The sequence below is a fragment of the Trachurus japonicus genome, chromosome 9 (assembly GCF_045865225.1).
Source record: "Trachurus japonicus isolate A0001 chromosome 9, Traja_1.0".
NCBI classification, from domain to species: domain Eukaryota; kingdom Metazoa; phylum Chordata; class Actinopteri; order Carangiformes; family Carangidae; genus Trachurus; species Trachurus japonicus.
The window spans coordinates 25,702,832-25,720,417 of NC_140915.1; the positions used below are offsets into that span (position 1 = coordinate 25,702,832).

The following is a 17,586-nucleotide window of genomic DNA, read 5'->3' on the forward strand; positions in this document are numbered from 1 at the left end:
TAAGATAACTGCATCAGGCCACATCACATGACCTCCACCTTGGACACATATGCAGATTGATTGAGGATGATTACCAGGCCACATCCATATTCCTCACCTAAAATGGAAGCTGGTCTCAGATCACCACTCCTACACTATGAAGATGCTAAATGCTCACTGACCTCGTTGTCATGTGCTGTACCCGGCCCACAAATCTATCATCAGCCAGAGTCATGACTGACCCCATTTAGTCACAACAGTCGCTGGAAGCACCACAACCATTTGTGCTATGTGGTTCTGCTGAACAGAGTTTGACGCTATCAGAGGAAGGTTTTCACGGTCACAACCACCTCCACCTCAGCCAGAACCAGATCAAAATGAGGGACCCATTTGTGTTTCGGTGAGATTGCAAGTGATCACTGAAGCTGATAAGCAAAGAACTGTGGGGGAAAGTCTTTGAATGAGGAAATGTAAGCAAGCAGGTGAACAGTGAGATAAGATGCTGATGTTGATGAAAAAGACTGAAAGGTGTACTGGAATTTGTTGAGGCTACATGCAGACATGAACTACTGGTGCTTGTTCAATGACCTGCTGTCACCACGGTGTGACCCGTCACTGTCGAGGAATTACAAGTTATGACACAGTATTTGATTTTGGGAATGAAATAATAATATTTCAATAAATAACGGAGGAGCAGCAGTGTTACCTGTGATTTTAGATGAGGAACATGGACGACCCCCCCCCCCCCCGTCACACCCCACCTTGACCCTGCGCGGGTAACCCTTATATACCTAATGGGCTTTTCAGTATCACAACAACATAAGCATCTGCAGATTGAAAAGACTGTGCAAAAAACTGTTTATTCTGTTGCTCGGCAAACAGCAGCTCACAATGTCATTGACCGTCCTATCACCTAATTTATTGGTTGTTTGAAATATTCCTATAAACGTTAGTTCTTTGTCCTAGAAATAAATCTGGCTTTATTCTTTTAAAAAATCATACTACTTTTTTCCTCCACGTGCTACTTTTTGCTTATCAGTCTTTGTGTCTATTTTCCCTTCCTTCTTTTAACACCTGTTGTAATTGGAGGTTGTGTGCAGAGAAACATGGCTGCTCCAGTTTTCCAGATTGCATGTTTAAGTGTGTGGTTTAAACAAGTGATATACTCTCTATTTTGGGTCTCACTGTCAACTACCTTTTCATGTTTATTGGCAAACAATTGAATTTGCCACGTGTGCCATTTAAAAGTTGCTATTTAGGTTAATAGATATGATCTAATCTAACTTGGCATTGTTTAAATTTTTCTGACTGTTCAGTTTTAGTCAGAGCACGTTTACAAAAGTCGTTTTTTCACAATCAGTGTGATAAGGTGTCTGGGATTATGTGATAAGTTACACGCTACAGAGATGATAGGAGAAGATAACAATTTGATCAAAAAACTGGTGACAATCCAGTATCCAGGTTAACTGTAATAATAATAGCCTAATAATAATTCTTTATTTATATAGCACTTTTCGCAGCACGAAGTCACACAAAACTTTTTTTTTTTTTTAAACAACACAGTATATGAATAAAAACAGTTTTTAAAAACAACACAGTATGAATAGGGAGTGCAGAAAAGATTAAATAAAACAGTGGCAATAATTAGTTGCCATGCAATTCAAAAGCTTGTCGAAACAGGTAACTTCAATCGATGCAGAGGCTCTTAGGTCTGGGGGAAGAGTGGTCCAGAGTCTGGGGGCCACCGAACGAAAGGCTCTGTCTCCTTTTGTTTTGAGGTTGGTCCGGGAAGAGCCAGGAGCCCCTGGTTGGAGGACCTTAGGGACGGCAGGTGGCATAGGGCTGGAGGAGGCCGGGGCAGACCCATGCAGGGCATTGAAAGTGATAACCAGAATTTTGAATTGAAATCTTGAAAGTGATAACCAGAATTTTGAATTGAAATCTAAAAGCTATGGGGGAGCCAATGTAGGGAGCAGAGGACTGGGGTGATGTGGCAGGACTTCTGTGACCGAGTTAGCAACCTGGTGGTAGCGTTCTGTATGAGTTGTAGACGGTGGCTTCATGAAGCTTCATGAAGCTTCATGAAGTTTACTCTCAGTGGCTTCATGAAGCTTCATGAAGCATACAGTACTGTCAGTGCACATGAGTTAGCATGAATGCAAAACCAAGGCGAGGTTTCCAGTCTGAAGGACACTAATTTGACCTACTGTTTTATGCAAATGAACTCAAATCTAAAATAAAATATTAATATGCTACTGTTAATGATTACAGTGAATGGATACTGTTGATGAAATGTGTTGGTGTTAGACTTGGGGGAAAGAGAATTGAGTAATATTAATGATAAAGCCATTTAATGGGCTTGAGGCCCAAGCTGTTAATGTGTAGAACATTTACTGACATTGTTTCCCACAAATGGTTAGGATTGAAGCTTGAAGGTCTCATGTAAAATGATTTGTATTTTTGTCATCATGAATTACATTTAAGGAGAAACTGGAGGGAAGAACATGTAACATGTGAGGCCAGTGGGCCACCAAAACTAAGATGTGAATTTGAATCTGAGCTGCTTACCCCAGGCTCGTGTCTGCTGAAAACATTTCTGTTGTGTTATAGGGATGAATTTTCAGCACGTTTTCTTAAGTTTCTCTTGGTTGAACTGTCATGCTTCAATTAAACCACTTGTGACTGCATGTTACTGCAAAGTAGTAACTCCAGTCCTTTATGTTTTGTCATGAGGCACATGATAAAAACAGGCTTTGTTGACTAAATGTGTCATACGGAAGGAGAAAGTACAAGTCATAGGTGAATGTACCGCCCTGAGGGCCCAAAACAGCTTGGCCTACGATGACACTGACACTGACAGTCATCAAAAGGTATCTCACAGATCCAGTTCTTTTATGTTCTTGGCTTATAAAACACTTCTATCATGTGTGTTGCAAACCTGAGAAGATACACAACACATGACATGTTCAGTAGTCATGCAGGATTAGTAGTGTGTTGTTGTACAATTTGTGTGGCAACAAGGTAAACAAGGCAAGGTGTGGCAATTGGATCGATTTTATGAAAAGTGCAACTTTAGTCTCATTATTAGCTTCACGTCACAGTCATGATAGATAGGGGATAATTCAGTGAATTGGTTAACTGAGTGTTAGCAGAGCACTGTACAATTACAATTATTTTACAATATTAGCTGCACACACTTCTGTCAATTAAAACTCTTCCAAATGTTCTGGGCTCTCCTCTCGGGTTGCTGTAGATTATATCTTAAGTTAACTGCGCAACCATTCAAACCAGCATCCACATGCTTCATTAAGCACCGGAATGTGATAGGTACACTGTGCACGTGAAATAACATCACCAGACCACAGGAGCTAACAAATACACATACACTTTTTAAAGAGGAATGTTTACTTAACTGTTTTTGAAGGACAATTTTAAACTGAGTGGAACTTATTAGTGCTAGGTCTAAGTATGATAAGGTAGATGATGACAATGATGATGATTGTGATCTTTTGCCATGAGACAAGGTAAGGAATAGCATGCACTGTATAGGGTTGTGTCATGTTGTTTAACATACTGCTTCTTCTAAATGTATGCACCATACAGTAACTGATGTGTACAGTTATTGTACAGCTCTACTGTGCAGCAGTGATAGGAATATTGTGAGCTGAATGAAGGAGATCCCAGATGTCTTAAGCAGCAGGGTCTTTTCGTGCTCAAAACACATTGACAATGGACAATATATTTTATATTATTTTATTTACAATTTCGTTTTACAACATATAACAGAGACATTAGGCTACATACATACACACACACACACACACACACACAAAGACATTCACCAGGAATTACAGACTATTACATATTCAATGTACTTGAGTCGCTGTCCCCAGTGGGGTTGAATTTCTGTCTACACAATACTGGCTATGTCATTCCAGTCTCTCTTGAGGTGCATTCATCTCACTTAAGTATTTTTTAATAAGTGTCCAGTGTCCATCTAGAGTAGACCTCATGTAGTACTGAGGCTGCACGTTCCACATTACAGTAATTCGATAAATTCTTTAAGCCAGTTGGTCAAACAAAAACAGTTGGGTTTCCATACCTTCCAATTCATTAATATGATCCTCTTCACAGATTAACCCCCCACAATTAAGCGTAGACAATCTTGTACTCCCTCCCCAAACCTCCTCACTTCAGGACAGTCCCACAGCATGTGCATTAAGGATCCTTTCTTCCTGCATCTGTGCCAACATAAATCTGACATCTGGGGGTTCATTTTATTAAATTTATATGGGGTTATATTATGTTCGTAAGTAATTTGTACGTTGTATTATAAAGTTCCATTGTTCATAGGTGCTCTCCGAGATCGTGTTCCCATTGTTTTTTGACTATATCCATTTGACAACAAAAACAGGGAGAAATAAATGTTTACAGTTTGGATACTGTGCCACTGCTTGCAATCTCTCTAAGTTTGTCATCCAAGCCTTTATCTATAGCCACAGTGATACCCTATTGTTTTTAGTTGTAAGTACTGCAAGAAACATGATTGATTCAAATTATATACATTAACTAATGTGCCACTGCTGTACTATCCTAACTATGAAGTCGTACCCTGCAAAGGACGTCTATAAACCCATGAACACACGGCTCACCTGTTACCAACTATATGAGGTCATTCTACATCCATCACATAGTATGTGTGAAACCTCTATTGGAAATGTAAAACCTACAGTAATTATGATCTGATTTCTTACCTCAGATCTTCCCCAGATATATTTGGATAAAGACAGTGTGGACAATGGTGACCTGTAACTGACCTTGTGTGGACACCATAATATATTACAGATGAACTGAAAAAGAAAGTAATTGAGAGTGGACTGGTTGAAACAGGTTAAGACATCCTTACACACGGAGCTCCTTTTACACAGTCTGCTATGACACTGTGCAGAAAGGATGCTGTTGTGTCAGGCATCAGGCCTGTCTGATTCCTGAATATCAGGTTTGACTTTGTGATATTGGCTTTGATTGCTTGTTTTTCTTCAGCTAGTCCGTAACATCGAGACCAACCCTATGATCTGGAATGTCTCTGACTTCCTGAGGCTACATCCACACGACAGTGTCATTTTATAGAGATCCCGCCCACTATCTGTTTGAACTTCTAACCTCAGGCAAGTGCTACAGATCCATCAACACACGCACCATGAGACTGATGAACAGTTTTTATACAAAAGTCATAATTACACTGAACTCAGCACTGAAAGAACTTATGACTATATGCTGTGCTGTGTAAACTTATTAATCTATTAGCCTAATGTATTTATTTTTTAACATTTGTACACATACTTTTTAAATGTGCAGTAGGCCTATTATCTACATCACTACAGCGCCTTCCCTTTGAAACATTGAAAACTGCATTTTCAACTTGAATGTTTGTTGAAAAGAATGTGGATGTGTGTAATTTGTCTTTTTCTATTTTTGATTATCGTTTGAGGCAGTGTGCCTGAATTTTGTTGTATGTGTGTGATGGCCACAGCTGTGGCCACACAGCCATGACAACGGTAGCCCACTGCACCTACATTCACATTATTCACTATACTATTTTGTTTCTATATTTATGTTAACCATATTTTGTTTATACATTCTATAAGTTGGTTTAACACTTAAGTATTGAAATAACTCACACAGGTTTGGCACAGGTTTGGTTGCATACAACATACTTTATTATTTGGCAATACATTAGTTTTATTTGAGCACATATATTTAGTTAGCTTTTGTTGTTTCTAATCTCTCTCTGTTCTTTTGAGTTACCAGTGCTGTTGGTGCTGCTGGTGCTGTTGGTGTTGCTGGGATCCTCCAGATAAAAGGATCCGCCCCCACACGCTCGGCCATTTTATAAGAGGCAGCACTAATTGGGCCAACCCAAGGGCTGGTGCACCATGGGGGGAAGTTTAGTGTTTTAGTTATGTTTATTATTTTCCTTAGACCATTAGTAATTTCAGTTTGTTTGGTTATGCATAGATTGTGTTTATTCTAATACGTTACCTTTCCTAAGTTGTTTTGTTTGTGAATTAGCTGTGGTCTTTTGTGTTTAGGGTTTAAGTTAACCCCTCTTTTGTTAGTATGGGCTGACCACCCAGTATATAAGTTCTCCCTTGTGTTCATTAGTTAGGTCTGTTTAATTCTGTTCTGTTTTGTCTTCTGTTAGTTTATTCAGTTGACTTTTGCACAGGTTTGTTAATTTGACCTCTTTTATGGGCCCAGACCTTATGTTCATTTGAGTAATTTTGTTTCTGTATATTTTGGGTAAATAAAACCCCTTATTTTTGAAGTTACTATCTGTTGTCCTCATTGCAACCGACTCGGTCCCTCACAATGTGCCATGCAATAACACTGTCTTATCTGATCTTATCTTATCTTAATATGACAATCTCCATCTAGACTGTCATTGTACATTACAGAAACTACCTCTATCTTATCACACGTGAAAATGCACACATAACATTAGCAGTCAGGTGCACACTACAGTCCTGGTCATGGCATACACGGCAGTGTAAACAGGAAGTCTTCCTAGCAGTCCAGGCAGATAACATCCAATCAGGGATAATTGTCCTCATCATTTCCAAAGGTGTCCATTTCTGCTGGTCCAGACCACAGAGCTTTCAAACTAAAACAGAGTTGGTAGTGTTTGCTCAGGTCTCTGTTTTCAGTGCTTGAGAACTCTGGAGAAGTACAGACATGGGGTGAAAATGTAGAAAAAGAGGTGTTTTTGAAAACATAACAGTGTGATTTTAGTTCTACCACATACCTCATAATTGAGTGGGCCTTTTCTTTTTTCAGACCCGAACACGCGACAAGATTGCAGTGTTTCTACAATATAGCACATTGTTGCTATCTAGAGACTTTATATAGCTGGACTGCTACAGTCCGGGATTTCTTGTAATTGTTCATGTCTGGCTGACTTAGTGACCAAGTTTGAGTGACCAAGTGATGGTTTGGCTAAATGCAGACAGACTCGGGAAACAAAGAGAGTGGAACGAAGAAATTATTTATTAACTTACAGGGAACACAGACGTACACGCAGGCAGGAACACAAAGGCAATACAGACGAACCAACAGGGCAATGGGAAAACACAGAAAATACAACACAGGTGGGGCAATCAAACACAGATGATACACATGTCACAGGACGGAGAGCACAGGAAGACAAGACACGGGGAACTTCAAAATAAAACAGGACATAACAGGGAGACAAACCATAACAAAGTCCTTGTTGCTGCAGCCCTGCTCCAGCTGTCTTTCTGGCCCCTCACCATGACTGTAATGCAGACAACAGCCCAAAAAAATGAATTAAAAAATGGAAAAACATAATCTGTTCCTTCTAAATTTCTCTTTGGGTGATGTTTTGCAAATCAATATAACCAAAATCACAGCTTTGTCTTGTTTTTCCTTTTGTTTGGTGACTTAATAAGATAACATTGTGGTTAAGAAATCAGGATTTGACCACAGGCAGTTCAGCCATATACTGGGTTTTGATCTAGTCTTGCTTTACATGTTTTGACCTCGGAATGGGCCATAAACAAGCTCAGTAGTCTCTCATAGCTATTTGTTAAGATCTGTTAAAGCACACGCAGAGTAATTGTGTCGTACATACAAATGGAGAATGTAAGTCTTGAGCCCTTGGTATCATCGTAGACAATCAGGGCAGCAAAAGACATCTCACAATTCCAGTTCTTTCATGTTCATGACTGATTTAATTTTAGTTTAACTTTCTGTGACACAAACTTAAGATGTTGCATAATGTTAGTCACCGGAGTGGGTGATGTTATGTCATGGATAATCTCCAGAATGCAGATAATCTCAGAGGTGTGGCTGCAAGATCTGCCTCATTTAAATATCTCTCTCATTAGTTTCTTGGCACACACCGAGCCAGTCAATACTGAAAAGCAGTTTTATTCAATGTATTAAAATAATAATAATAATTTATTGTAGGTAATTCATTTTCTAAAATACTGTTTGTATAGTGAGTGTACGTGGTGTACAATTGCAACAATCTTACAATATAATAAATATAGATGTGCCAGATGTCGATCTAAACTTTACATGAATTACAGTTTAAATCTTTGTAGGCTCTTCAATCAGTGTAGCTAGTAGATCCTATCCTACAAGTAAACTGCGTAGCCATTCAAACCAGCATCCACACACCGTGCTGGTATGATGTGGGCATGACATTCCCTCAGAGTGAACTCTACATGATGAACTCATTTAAAAACGGACCGTTCTTACAATATCATGATTTGTCAGGATGTTAAGTGTAGCATGTTGCTCTGCAGAAAAAAACAAGCAAAACTTTGAGGGGCTCTATACCCATTGGGTTTCTCTCTATGTGGACAAAATCCTTTTTATATACAGCCCTGTGAAATCCTTATCTCAGCTTTTAGATATGTTTCATCGTTTTGGGAGACTCAGGTTTTAGATTTAATGTGTCTGTTGTATGAGCTCTTAACTTCAGTAACTTTCCATGAACCCTATCCAAGAATCTATGTGGACATAACATCAAAAATTTGACAATTTCCTTGGAAGGAAGGAGATGGTGGCATTTGCAGGTTTGCATCTGTTTGCAGTTGATACAACAGAAATGGGGCTTTAAAAAAAGTCACCCCACAGTTAATTTATTGTATGGTAAGAGGTTTATTTTATCTGATGGTATGGACTTGAATGCTTGTCATTTAGGGCATATCCAAATCACTCTTGTTATTTAAACGATCGAAAAAATTTTTTGCGCAAGGCACATGGTTAATAAGGATTGCACTGAATCTCCCCGTTATTTATATGGGTGTTTTAGGTGCAACATATTATAGGAACAGTTAAATTAGGTTACTTTAGACCTGTAGATAAATTGTCCAGCAGACCTCTGACGCACTACAAAGTTGTGTAACACACAATACGTCACATAGTATTGTGTGTCTTCTGTGGGCTCTCTTGTAATGTTCCACTTGACTTATCTGAACATCTGCAGCACATTTCGGTCTTTCTGCTTCTGCACATTGGGCACATCCAATGTGGGCACATCCAATGTAGGCTCCTATGAAGTTTTTACTTATTTTCCACTTCCTCAAGATAGCATTGCGACAACCGTGGGTCAACAAAAGTGTAGTTTCCAGTTAAATGTGGGTACTGCATCGGTCTGTATTGGTCTGAAACTAGCAAAAAAAAGTTTATTTTGCGCTTTGGGCCAGTTTGTGCCAGTTTGTGCCGGGTATAAGGTAGGGCTCAATATCTCACTCAGTAGTGAAAAGCCACAATCACGCATCCATACAAGTATCATAATAGAACTATGATGCATGATTATGGTTAACTGACATTGAGAAATGTTTGTATTTGTATTTTTTCTATGTTCCTCTGTCTCTCAGACAAGAATGACTGATAGCAACAGATGGTAGATTTCAGAAATCATTTATTTGGCTTCGGTTACCTTAAGACAACATTGAATAAACCAACATGGATGACACTGAAGTGGGTTTTCAACAATAACTTATTTAAAAAAATATAGATTTAGTATCCTTTTTGCAGTGCAAACAAGTAACACATGGCCACAAATCATTCAGTAAAACATGAATTGGCTGGAACAAATTGCCAGCATTCGTTTTTGATGTATAATAAAGTATAAAAACACGTTGAAAAAGATATTTACAGATACATTCATTAACATTCTTCATACATCATGTGCCATAGAGTTTTATCATTGCTTTCTCATCAGAAATGTACTATTAAACATAATCAGTAGGAGTGACCTCAGTTAGATCACTGTCTGAATTATTGCCTTGTTGTTCTGGCTCCGGTGTCTCCTCATTCTCGCCCTCTGATGGCTCACTGGCTTCTCTTCCCTCTTCCATTCTTTCAAGCTCAAGCCTCAGTTTCTCTTTTTCGTTTAGTATAACTTCCTCTTCAGTGGCTCTCTGCTGCTCTTCCTTCTCTTTCCTCTCTTTCTCTGCCTTCTCCACTTTCTCTTGCTTCTTCATCTTCCAGAAGAAGCCCAGGTTTTTCTCTGGATAAGTGACTTTGGCCAGTGGGAGTTTGAAGATCCTCTTGGTCCCCGTGGTTAAGAGGAGGAAAGTGAGAGCAGAGAGACAGAAAGGCCAGGTGCAGGCTGGCAGACCAAACTGTACGGAAAAAAATGCATGAGTTTGCAATTACTAACTTGTGTTTATGATGGGCTGCTTCACAAAGGCAGTGACAAATGTGCACTCACCGTGGACATGATGTTGGCAATGGCTGAGCCGAGGTATGCGCAGAAAAAAGCTGCCGAAGAGAAAGGAGGGAGGGAGAGACTGTGAGATGACATAACAGTGTGTAACAGTGATCACAGATTACAAATATCTGGAGGCTCTCTGCCAGTGTTGTGCAGAGTTACACGTGATATGGACATGCTGTCCGGGTTGGATACAAGTGTCTACTCACCACAAGTAATCGCAAGCAGGTGCACCTGCCAGGTGAGGGCATAAAACATTCCTCCAATGGCAATGCATGCTAACACGCAGTTATATCCCCAGAGGCCAAAGTAAATGTCCCCAAATGGAGCTGCCAGGGCCAGACCTGTAGATCAAAGACACAAATGCAATCAGTTAAGTTTTGATTATCTTAAAAAAAATAACTCTCCTGATTATTTTACACCTTTTGGGGTCATCTTGGACATGGAACATATTTGAATTCACTCTATGAGCATGTAAGGAAGTAAAAATAACACATGCTGTTTACTGAGGTGACTTTAACAGTCGCCCTGGTTTTGGTTTGTTCCTCTCACCTGAAACCATGCCCACTGCAGATCCCAGGACAGCATGAGCACAGGTGATGGGGGAAGAAATGAAGAGTGAGATAATGAAGATTCCTCCTGTCCATGGGTTGTCACAGCCGTAGACTTGGCCAATTCCCACAGGCACTGACATGAACAGCTACAGAGGCAAAGATAACATATTTAACATACATTATGCTGCACACAGTTGTTTCCATTCATCTTGGACCACAGTTCTCATTTGGGCTCTGTAGGTCGACACTGACTGATGGACATTCCTCTGACTAACCTGTTTACTATAGCAAGTTACACTCACGCACTTAAGACAAAAACACTTAAGACAAACCCTTTCCTGTCACTGACCTTGGGTAAATCAATTTCGGACCAGGTAATGTTGGGCAGCTCTGTGCGAGGCTGAATGAGGACTTGGGGGAAGTGGTGGTTGTAGTGGCCAGTGGCGACCATGTGGAGACACACCAGGATGTTGAAGGGCAGGGTGAACACTGGCAGATCCCAGCGACTGTTAATAGACGCCAGAGCACTGGACACGATCGGGCTGAAAGTCAACGGCACACATGATTATTACCATTGTTTAAATACATTACATACAATTTAAAAAATGACGTTCATCTTCTCTAAGTTACATTTAGAGGTGATTCTGCACATTTCCCGCTCTTATTATTCACAAAACATTATGTAATTCTATCAGCCGGTGATCATAGATTACAAATATGATAGAATGCCAAGGTGGGGCATGACTGTGCTGCTGCTGTCAAACCTGTTGCACACCGGCATCCCGAAGTGCTAGAACAAAGTGTCTTAAAATTGCTGAGCTCTGTCATCAGAGTGATGACACTTATGTGGTCATATGGCAATAAATCAATCAGTTTCTTATGTGTTGTGGTTTGGTTTATCTGTCAACGCCTTTCACCTGCATCTTTCATCTTTTTGCCATTATTTGCTTACCACATCATGGACATGAAGATGTTGGGGAGCAGAAGCCACCAGTACCAGTCGCCTTCCTTGGAGAACACAGCCATCAGCAGACCCACCAGGATGCCGTTGTAACCGTACAGCCCTGCAGCTATTGCACCCCTGAAGGAAAGGAAGTCCTTTGCATTAATTCCCACAAATTACCCATTGTACAACACAGTGTATTTTGCATCACTATCTATTTATTTAACCAAAAAAAAAGAAGAAGTTTGTTCAAACCTGTTCTGCTGAAGAATAAGGGCAGAAATGGTGGCAAAAAGCGTCCCCACAAACCCGTTGAGGGCCCACCAGTAGTTCTGCAGGATGAGGCCGGCAAAAATGATAAGGCCACTCAAAGGGTTGTTGACAAACATCACTTGGGCAGCTCCACGCAAAACCCAGTCCAGCAGCTGCAGCAAGAAGAACTGTTCTGCAGGAGAGGACAGAGAGAAGGTTGACATTTTCACAGAGCTACTTAATGAGCCTCCAACAGCGAATACTCTTGCCAGGCTCCCTTTTGTGCACCCAGGGGCAAAACAATCCTGTTCACATTTATTTGACTGTGGGCGACAGTTAAATATATTTAGAGGTTGTGAAAAGACATACAGTAGATACAATGTAAATCTTGTAAATGTCAATCTTCTGTTTACCAGATGGAATTATAAATATGTAATTATGCCATGTTCATTCTGTACTGTAATAAGCGGTTTCTGTTAACTTACTTTCCATCCACTTTCCAAAAACCTTCATGTCTCCAGAGAAGTAAGAGACCCCTTTAAGGAAGCGGGTCTTTGCCCTCTGCCGGGCTGTGGGTCCTGCAGGCTGCACCGCCTCCTTCTCCTTAGTTTGATCCTGGGCTGAGCTGTCATGCTCCGACTTCAGATCAGGATGCGCCATCAGTGGTTGAAGTTCCTGGAGCTATCGTGACAGTTGGAAATTTATTAGATAGGAATCACTGGGAATATACTGTGTGTCTGAAATGTGAGCTTTGACTTACTGTACAAGTGGTGGCCAGAGAGCTGGTGGTCAGTGAAGTGGAACAGTTGATATTCCTCTGAATATCCTAGACAGGAGAAAGGCAAGATTTATGTTATGAATAATCTACATGTGCAGGCCCATACGTCAGTTCTCTGCATCTTAATTATTAATCCGTCAAAATCAATTCTCTCAGATAAAGGAGCAACATAACCAACTTAACAATACAATAGTGTTCAAATATTCTCTATTTTGATCAGATAGGTAGGCTACATATTAACTAAAGTGTGACCTTGGTTTACTGTCCCGCTGAACAAACAAGTGCTCCTACCTTTGTGCAGTGTGATCCACTCATATGTCCCAGAATAGACACAAGCTGCACAAGTTGCCAGCTTCTACCGAGCTGCACAACAGACACTTCCACCGAGGCTTTTATAGCAAGAGGCAAAACCCCAACTCCTCCCTCCTCTCCATCTCATCCACCTCCACCTGTGATAATCATTCCCACACCCAAGTCAAAAACTCAGGCACACCACTTTTGTTTTTTGTCCAACCTTGAAAACCACAAGAGAGGTGAGGGTGAGTTCAGGTGAAGTCAGCGTGTTGTTTTAGTTTGTAGCGTAAGATGATGTAAAATCTAAAGCATGTCGTATGCAAAACTGGATCTGTGACTCATCAGGGGTCAACTTCAGGCACTGCATAGGGTCAATGTCTCATCCTCTTCACTGTCGTTATTGCTTATGACTGATTCAACACATTACAGTCTGTTTACTGGTCCTGAAGAATGCTGCATACAGTATGCAAAGTTGCATAACCCACCCCCAGAGGGAGCTACACGTCAGCTCCTCATCTCTGCTTGAGGCTATAGTGTCTGCAGCCGAGATAAAGTTGTGAGTTATGTAGGTCTCCAGGAGCATAGAATGCATAGAATAAAATGGACATAACAAGGGGCTTTAGGATATACCTAAAAGGACTCAGTTATTATCGATTGAGTTAGATAATCAGTAGATAAATAATGAATGAAAATAGTCATTAGTTTCAGCACTGTTGGGGGCAAAGGACTCAGTCATGGGAGGAATGACCCTAATGTTGAAATGTAGAGAGACCAAACATGCCCCTTTGCACTCACATTATCCATCTGTAAGAGTGTGTATGCATGTGTGTGTGTCTGCTGCATATGAAAATGTAACTTGGAAAATGTGAAACCATCATGTTGATAATTTCTTGCAAAAAAGAGTATTTTAATTGTATGTTAGTTTAGTTAGTTAGTTCTATTCTTTTATATTTCAAGAACAAATTTGTTGCAGTGTTTCGGGGGCCTGCCCTTGTGCATGCTGGGTAAAATGTAGTCATTATTGAAGATATCAGTAATGAATATTGGTTTAATATATTAATTAGTATTATGACAAGTCAAATTGTCCACAGCAAAATGGACTGATTTTCCTACAGAAATCCTTTAAGATAAAAATCCATTTATCTCAAACAAAACACACAAATGTATTTGTATTTCTGCTTGTTGCAGGTGGAGCAAGTCATCTGTGTTTATCTCCCCATCGCAGCCCAGTCACTCTGCCACCCAGCTTCCCCCCTGCTCTGACCCCAGCCTCAACACCTGTCCTCCCTTTACTCCATTACAGACTTTGTTGATACTGCCATTTGTGTGTGTTTTGTGTTTTCCGTGTCTGCTCCGGGGTCCGTGACACTATTGCTTCATTTGCAATCATACAACATTGGGAAAGATGGATCTCAAATACACATGTCTAAATGGACAACCATGTGGAACCACTATTACATAAAGCACTTCTATATATCATAGTGTTGCAAAACCAATAGTTTCATTATTCTGCAGGATGGTGTTGATTACAAGAGTAAAAACAATATAAAAAGAACATGGGTGACACCCAAGAGGAAATCAGCCTTGAGTCATGTTACGACTTTCGCAACCAGAACTCAAGAGTACAAAGGAGGGTACAGAAAGCGTGATGCTTCCAGGCAACAGATGACACTATTATTAATCTATTGTTGGGAAATCTACAATTACCTGGTGAATCATCCCCAACTAATCAATTCACCAGAAAAAAATCTCAAACCATTCCTGGAAGGTCAGGTATAATCCGTCTAGCCAGAAATATTTCACCTTACCTGTTCCTTTCATTTCTCCGAACATCTCGTCTAAGCCCTCCCACTTTCTATGTAAGGTAATTCCTCTTCTTTCATCTGTCATCAGTTACCACCTCTGCTCTGTTAATACACAGTAATTGTGGTGATGAGTAAATAAACACCAAAGGACCAAACATGACCCTTTGCACTCACATTATCCATCTGTAAGAGTGTGTAAGCATGTGTGTGTGTGTGTGTGTGCTGCATATGAAAATGTAACTTGGAAAATGTGAAACCATGATGATGATTATTTTTTGCAAAAATATTAACAATACATACAAATCCCACTGCCACGCAGAAAAACCTAAATGCAGTACTTTACGTGAGTCTTTTAATTTTATGTTAGTTTAGTTAGTTCTATTCTTTTATATTTCAAGAACAAATTTGTGTAGTGACATTACGGCATCTCAGGGTTTAATAGTGAAGCTTAATCGTCAGGTTCAGCCCAGCTCAGCCCTTGCAGGTTTTACTGTAATTAAGTGTTTGTCATGCCACCAGCAGAGGCACGACATGTCAGTTGAGTTACCCTCTAGGTACACACTGTCCGGATAAGCCGACATTCACAAAGCGCACAACCTTCAAGTTTTACTGATTCATTGCAAATATTTTCCAAAACCTGCTTTGCCTTACACACTATGTTTGTAGATTTACAGCACTGTGATGACATATATCCACTTCATGCAAACATTGTTAACTTCTTTGTAAAGTGCATGGGTGAAATGTAAAATTTTGTATCAAAAAAATAAAAAAGTCAGAGAAGATATTTGTAACCCTCATAATCTATCTGGGTGGCAAGACAAGGCAAATGTATAGCCCATTTTTACAAACAGTTTGTCTCAAAGGGCTTTACATGGCATCATTACAACATCCTCTGCCCTGAGACCCTCACATCCACAGAGAAAAAAACTCCACTGAAAACCCTTTCAACAGGGAAAAAATTTGAGCAACAGAGGAGGGATCCCTCACCCAGGACAGGCAGACGTGCAATAGATAGTTGTATACAGACAAGAAAACAGTTTATAACACAGGATATGCAAAAAGCCGTTAGACTATTAGGTTGATGCTGACATCTTGTGGACTGATAAGAAATTACGTATCAGCTGTGTCCCTTCCTCACCTTCCCCTTTCCTCTATGATCATTTGACTCATGGGCCTCGCTCACACTGGACCACACCAACAGATCTCTGCAGATTCATTTGTCTTTAAACTGTTTCTTGACCACCGAGTGAGGGGCTGCCTGCGTGGATAATAGATTAACTGTTGCAGGATAAAACAAAACGGTCCATGCTGCATTCAAGATCGGACACTTCTGTCTTCACTTCTCCAGAAACAGGTCTAACAAAAATTAGAAGAAGTGTCAGTTTCAGTGTCTTCGTGAAGACAACTCACCCTCATGCACATACAAAACTGCATGTTATGTATGTGCTTGTTTGTGTGTGTGTGTGTGTGTGTGTGTGTGTGTGAGAGAGAGAGAGAGAGAGAGAGAGAGAGAGAGAGAGAGAGACATGGAGTGGTGTGTGGTGAGGGTGCTCTCCAGCGTCTGCCAGAGTCTATGGAACCTGATACTTGATGACTCCCCATCACAAGAATGTGAGTTTCCTTCTCTCGGAGCATCTGGCCCGACGCCCGGCCACATCTCCATCTGTGTGTGTTTGTGTGTATGTGTGTGTTGAGTGTGTTACTTGTTACTATTTGCCCCTCTTTCAGAATGAGCGGCCCCTTTCAGCACAGTGAGACATTCTTTGTACAATGGTCGTCTGATTTGTCTTGTCAGTCCTTTGCTAATGTACTGTCATTTTTATTTGCACATTTCCGACTGGAAAAAAGCAACACTTCCACGATTCAGCTTCAGGCATCTAAATACTGGGTGGAGAAACAAACAAAGTGTGAGTGAATGCTTGTTTCTTGCACATTTTCAGGTTTTATGAGGATCAAAATAACCTGGTGATAAGTACTGTTACTTTCAAACCCACCCAAGTGTGGTGGTAAGAGGTGTTCAAATCTTTTCTCCCTGTTTAGCGCTTTTATTTGTCAACACAAAACTCCTGACCCAACACAGTCTCATTTTCAACTATGAATGCCAAAGTGTCCATCACTGATGGGTGTGGTTTCAGGTGAAGTGCAGCACACTTCTGATCACACATGGCGGGTGTGGTTGGGTGAGGGTAGCAGAGGACTTGAAGCTTTCAAACAGAAAAGGCAATGAAACACAGCGTCTCAGTGTGAGAGCATCTGAGGAAACCCACACAGACGCAGGATAACACCACAATACACAAGGGACAAAGATAACTGCTGGTTATGCTCTCTGGTTAATAACTAGATTAAAATGCTTGTGTGAAAGGAAAATAGTTAAGCTTAAGATTCAGTTTCTATTCATAAAAACTAAACTAAATACATAATCTCATTCATTTGCCTTAATATTTCAAAAAAAAAATTGTAGATAGGTGCCCCCCCCTCCCCCATTGTGACTTCAGCAGTAGGCTATTAAGGATTGTTCAGATTAAAAGGCATAATTTATTTGAAATGATTAGGTAACATGGGACAAGTTAATGTGATATCCAAGTATTAAATTGCAGATGAGGGTCCAATGGGTTTGCCAAAGTACACACACAATCTAAAAGATGTGAGATCATAGTGATTAGCCTACAGGCTCAAACCATGACCATCCCATCTTTAATGAAAACCTGAAAATTCAGGATGGAGGAAAAAAC

General features: G+C 40.3%; 1 protein-coding gene across 2 annotated transcripts; it reads right to left on the minus strand.

Annotated features, from left to right (window-relative positions):
* Positions 1–9,416: 9,416 nt before the first annotated feature.
* Positions 9,417–13,124, minus strand: slc14a2 (solute carrier family 14 member 2). Of its 2 annotated transcripts, none has more exons than XM_085786966.1 (10): positions 13,047–13,124; positions 12,738–12,803; positions 12,463–12,652; positions 11,981–12,170; positions 11,735–11,863; positions 11,132–11,324; positions 10,781–10,928; positions 10,438–10,572; positions 10,229–10,278; positions 9,417–10,139 (listed from the first exon to the last, which is right to left on the minus strand). In XM_085786966.1, the coding sequence occupies exons 1-10, from the start codon at positions 13,068–13,070 to the stop codon at positions 9,747–9,749; spliced, it is 1,518 nt and encodes a 505-aa protein (XP_085643092.1). In that variant the 5' UTR covers positions 13,071–13,124; the 3' UTR covers positions 9,417–9,746. The 2 variants fall into 2 exon arrangements, with proteins under 2 accessions (XP_085643092.1, XP_085643091.1); XM_085786965.1 differs by having other exon boundaries at positions 12,463–12,658.
* Positions 13,125–17,586: the final 4,462 nt, after the last annotated feature.

What these genes read in the sequence shown, in the direction of transcription:
- slc14a2 (XM_085786965.1), bottom strand. Translation starts at nt 13,070, where the DNA reads ATGAGTGGATCACACTGCACAAAG. An exon ending in CTTATTCTTCAGCAGAACAG is followed by an intron (nt 11,864 to 11,980) that starts GTTTGAACAAAC and finishes CCTTTCCTTCAG; the next exon opens with GGGTGCAATAGCTGCAGGGC. An exon ending in ATCTTCATGTCCATGATGTG is followed by an intron (nt 11,325 to 11,734) that starts GTAAGCAAATAA and finishes GTTGACTTTCAG; the next exon opens with CCCGATCGTGTCCAGTGCTC.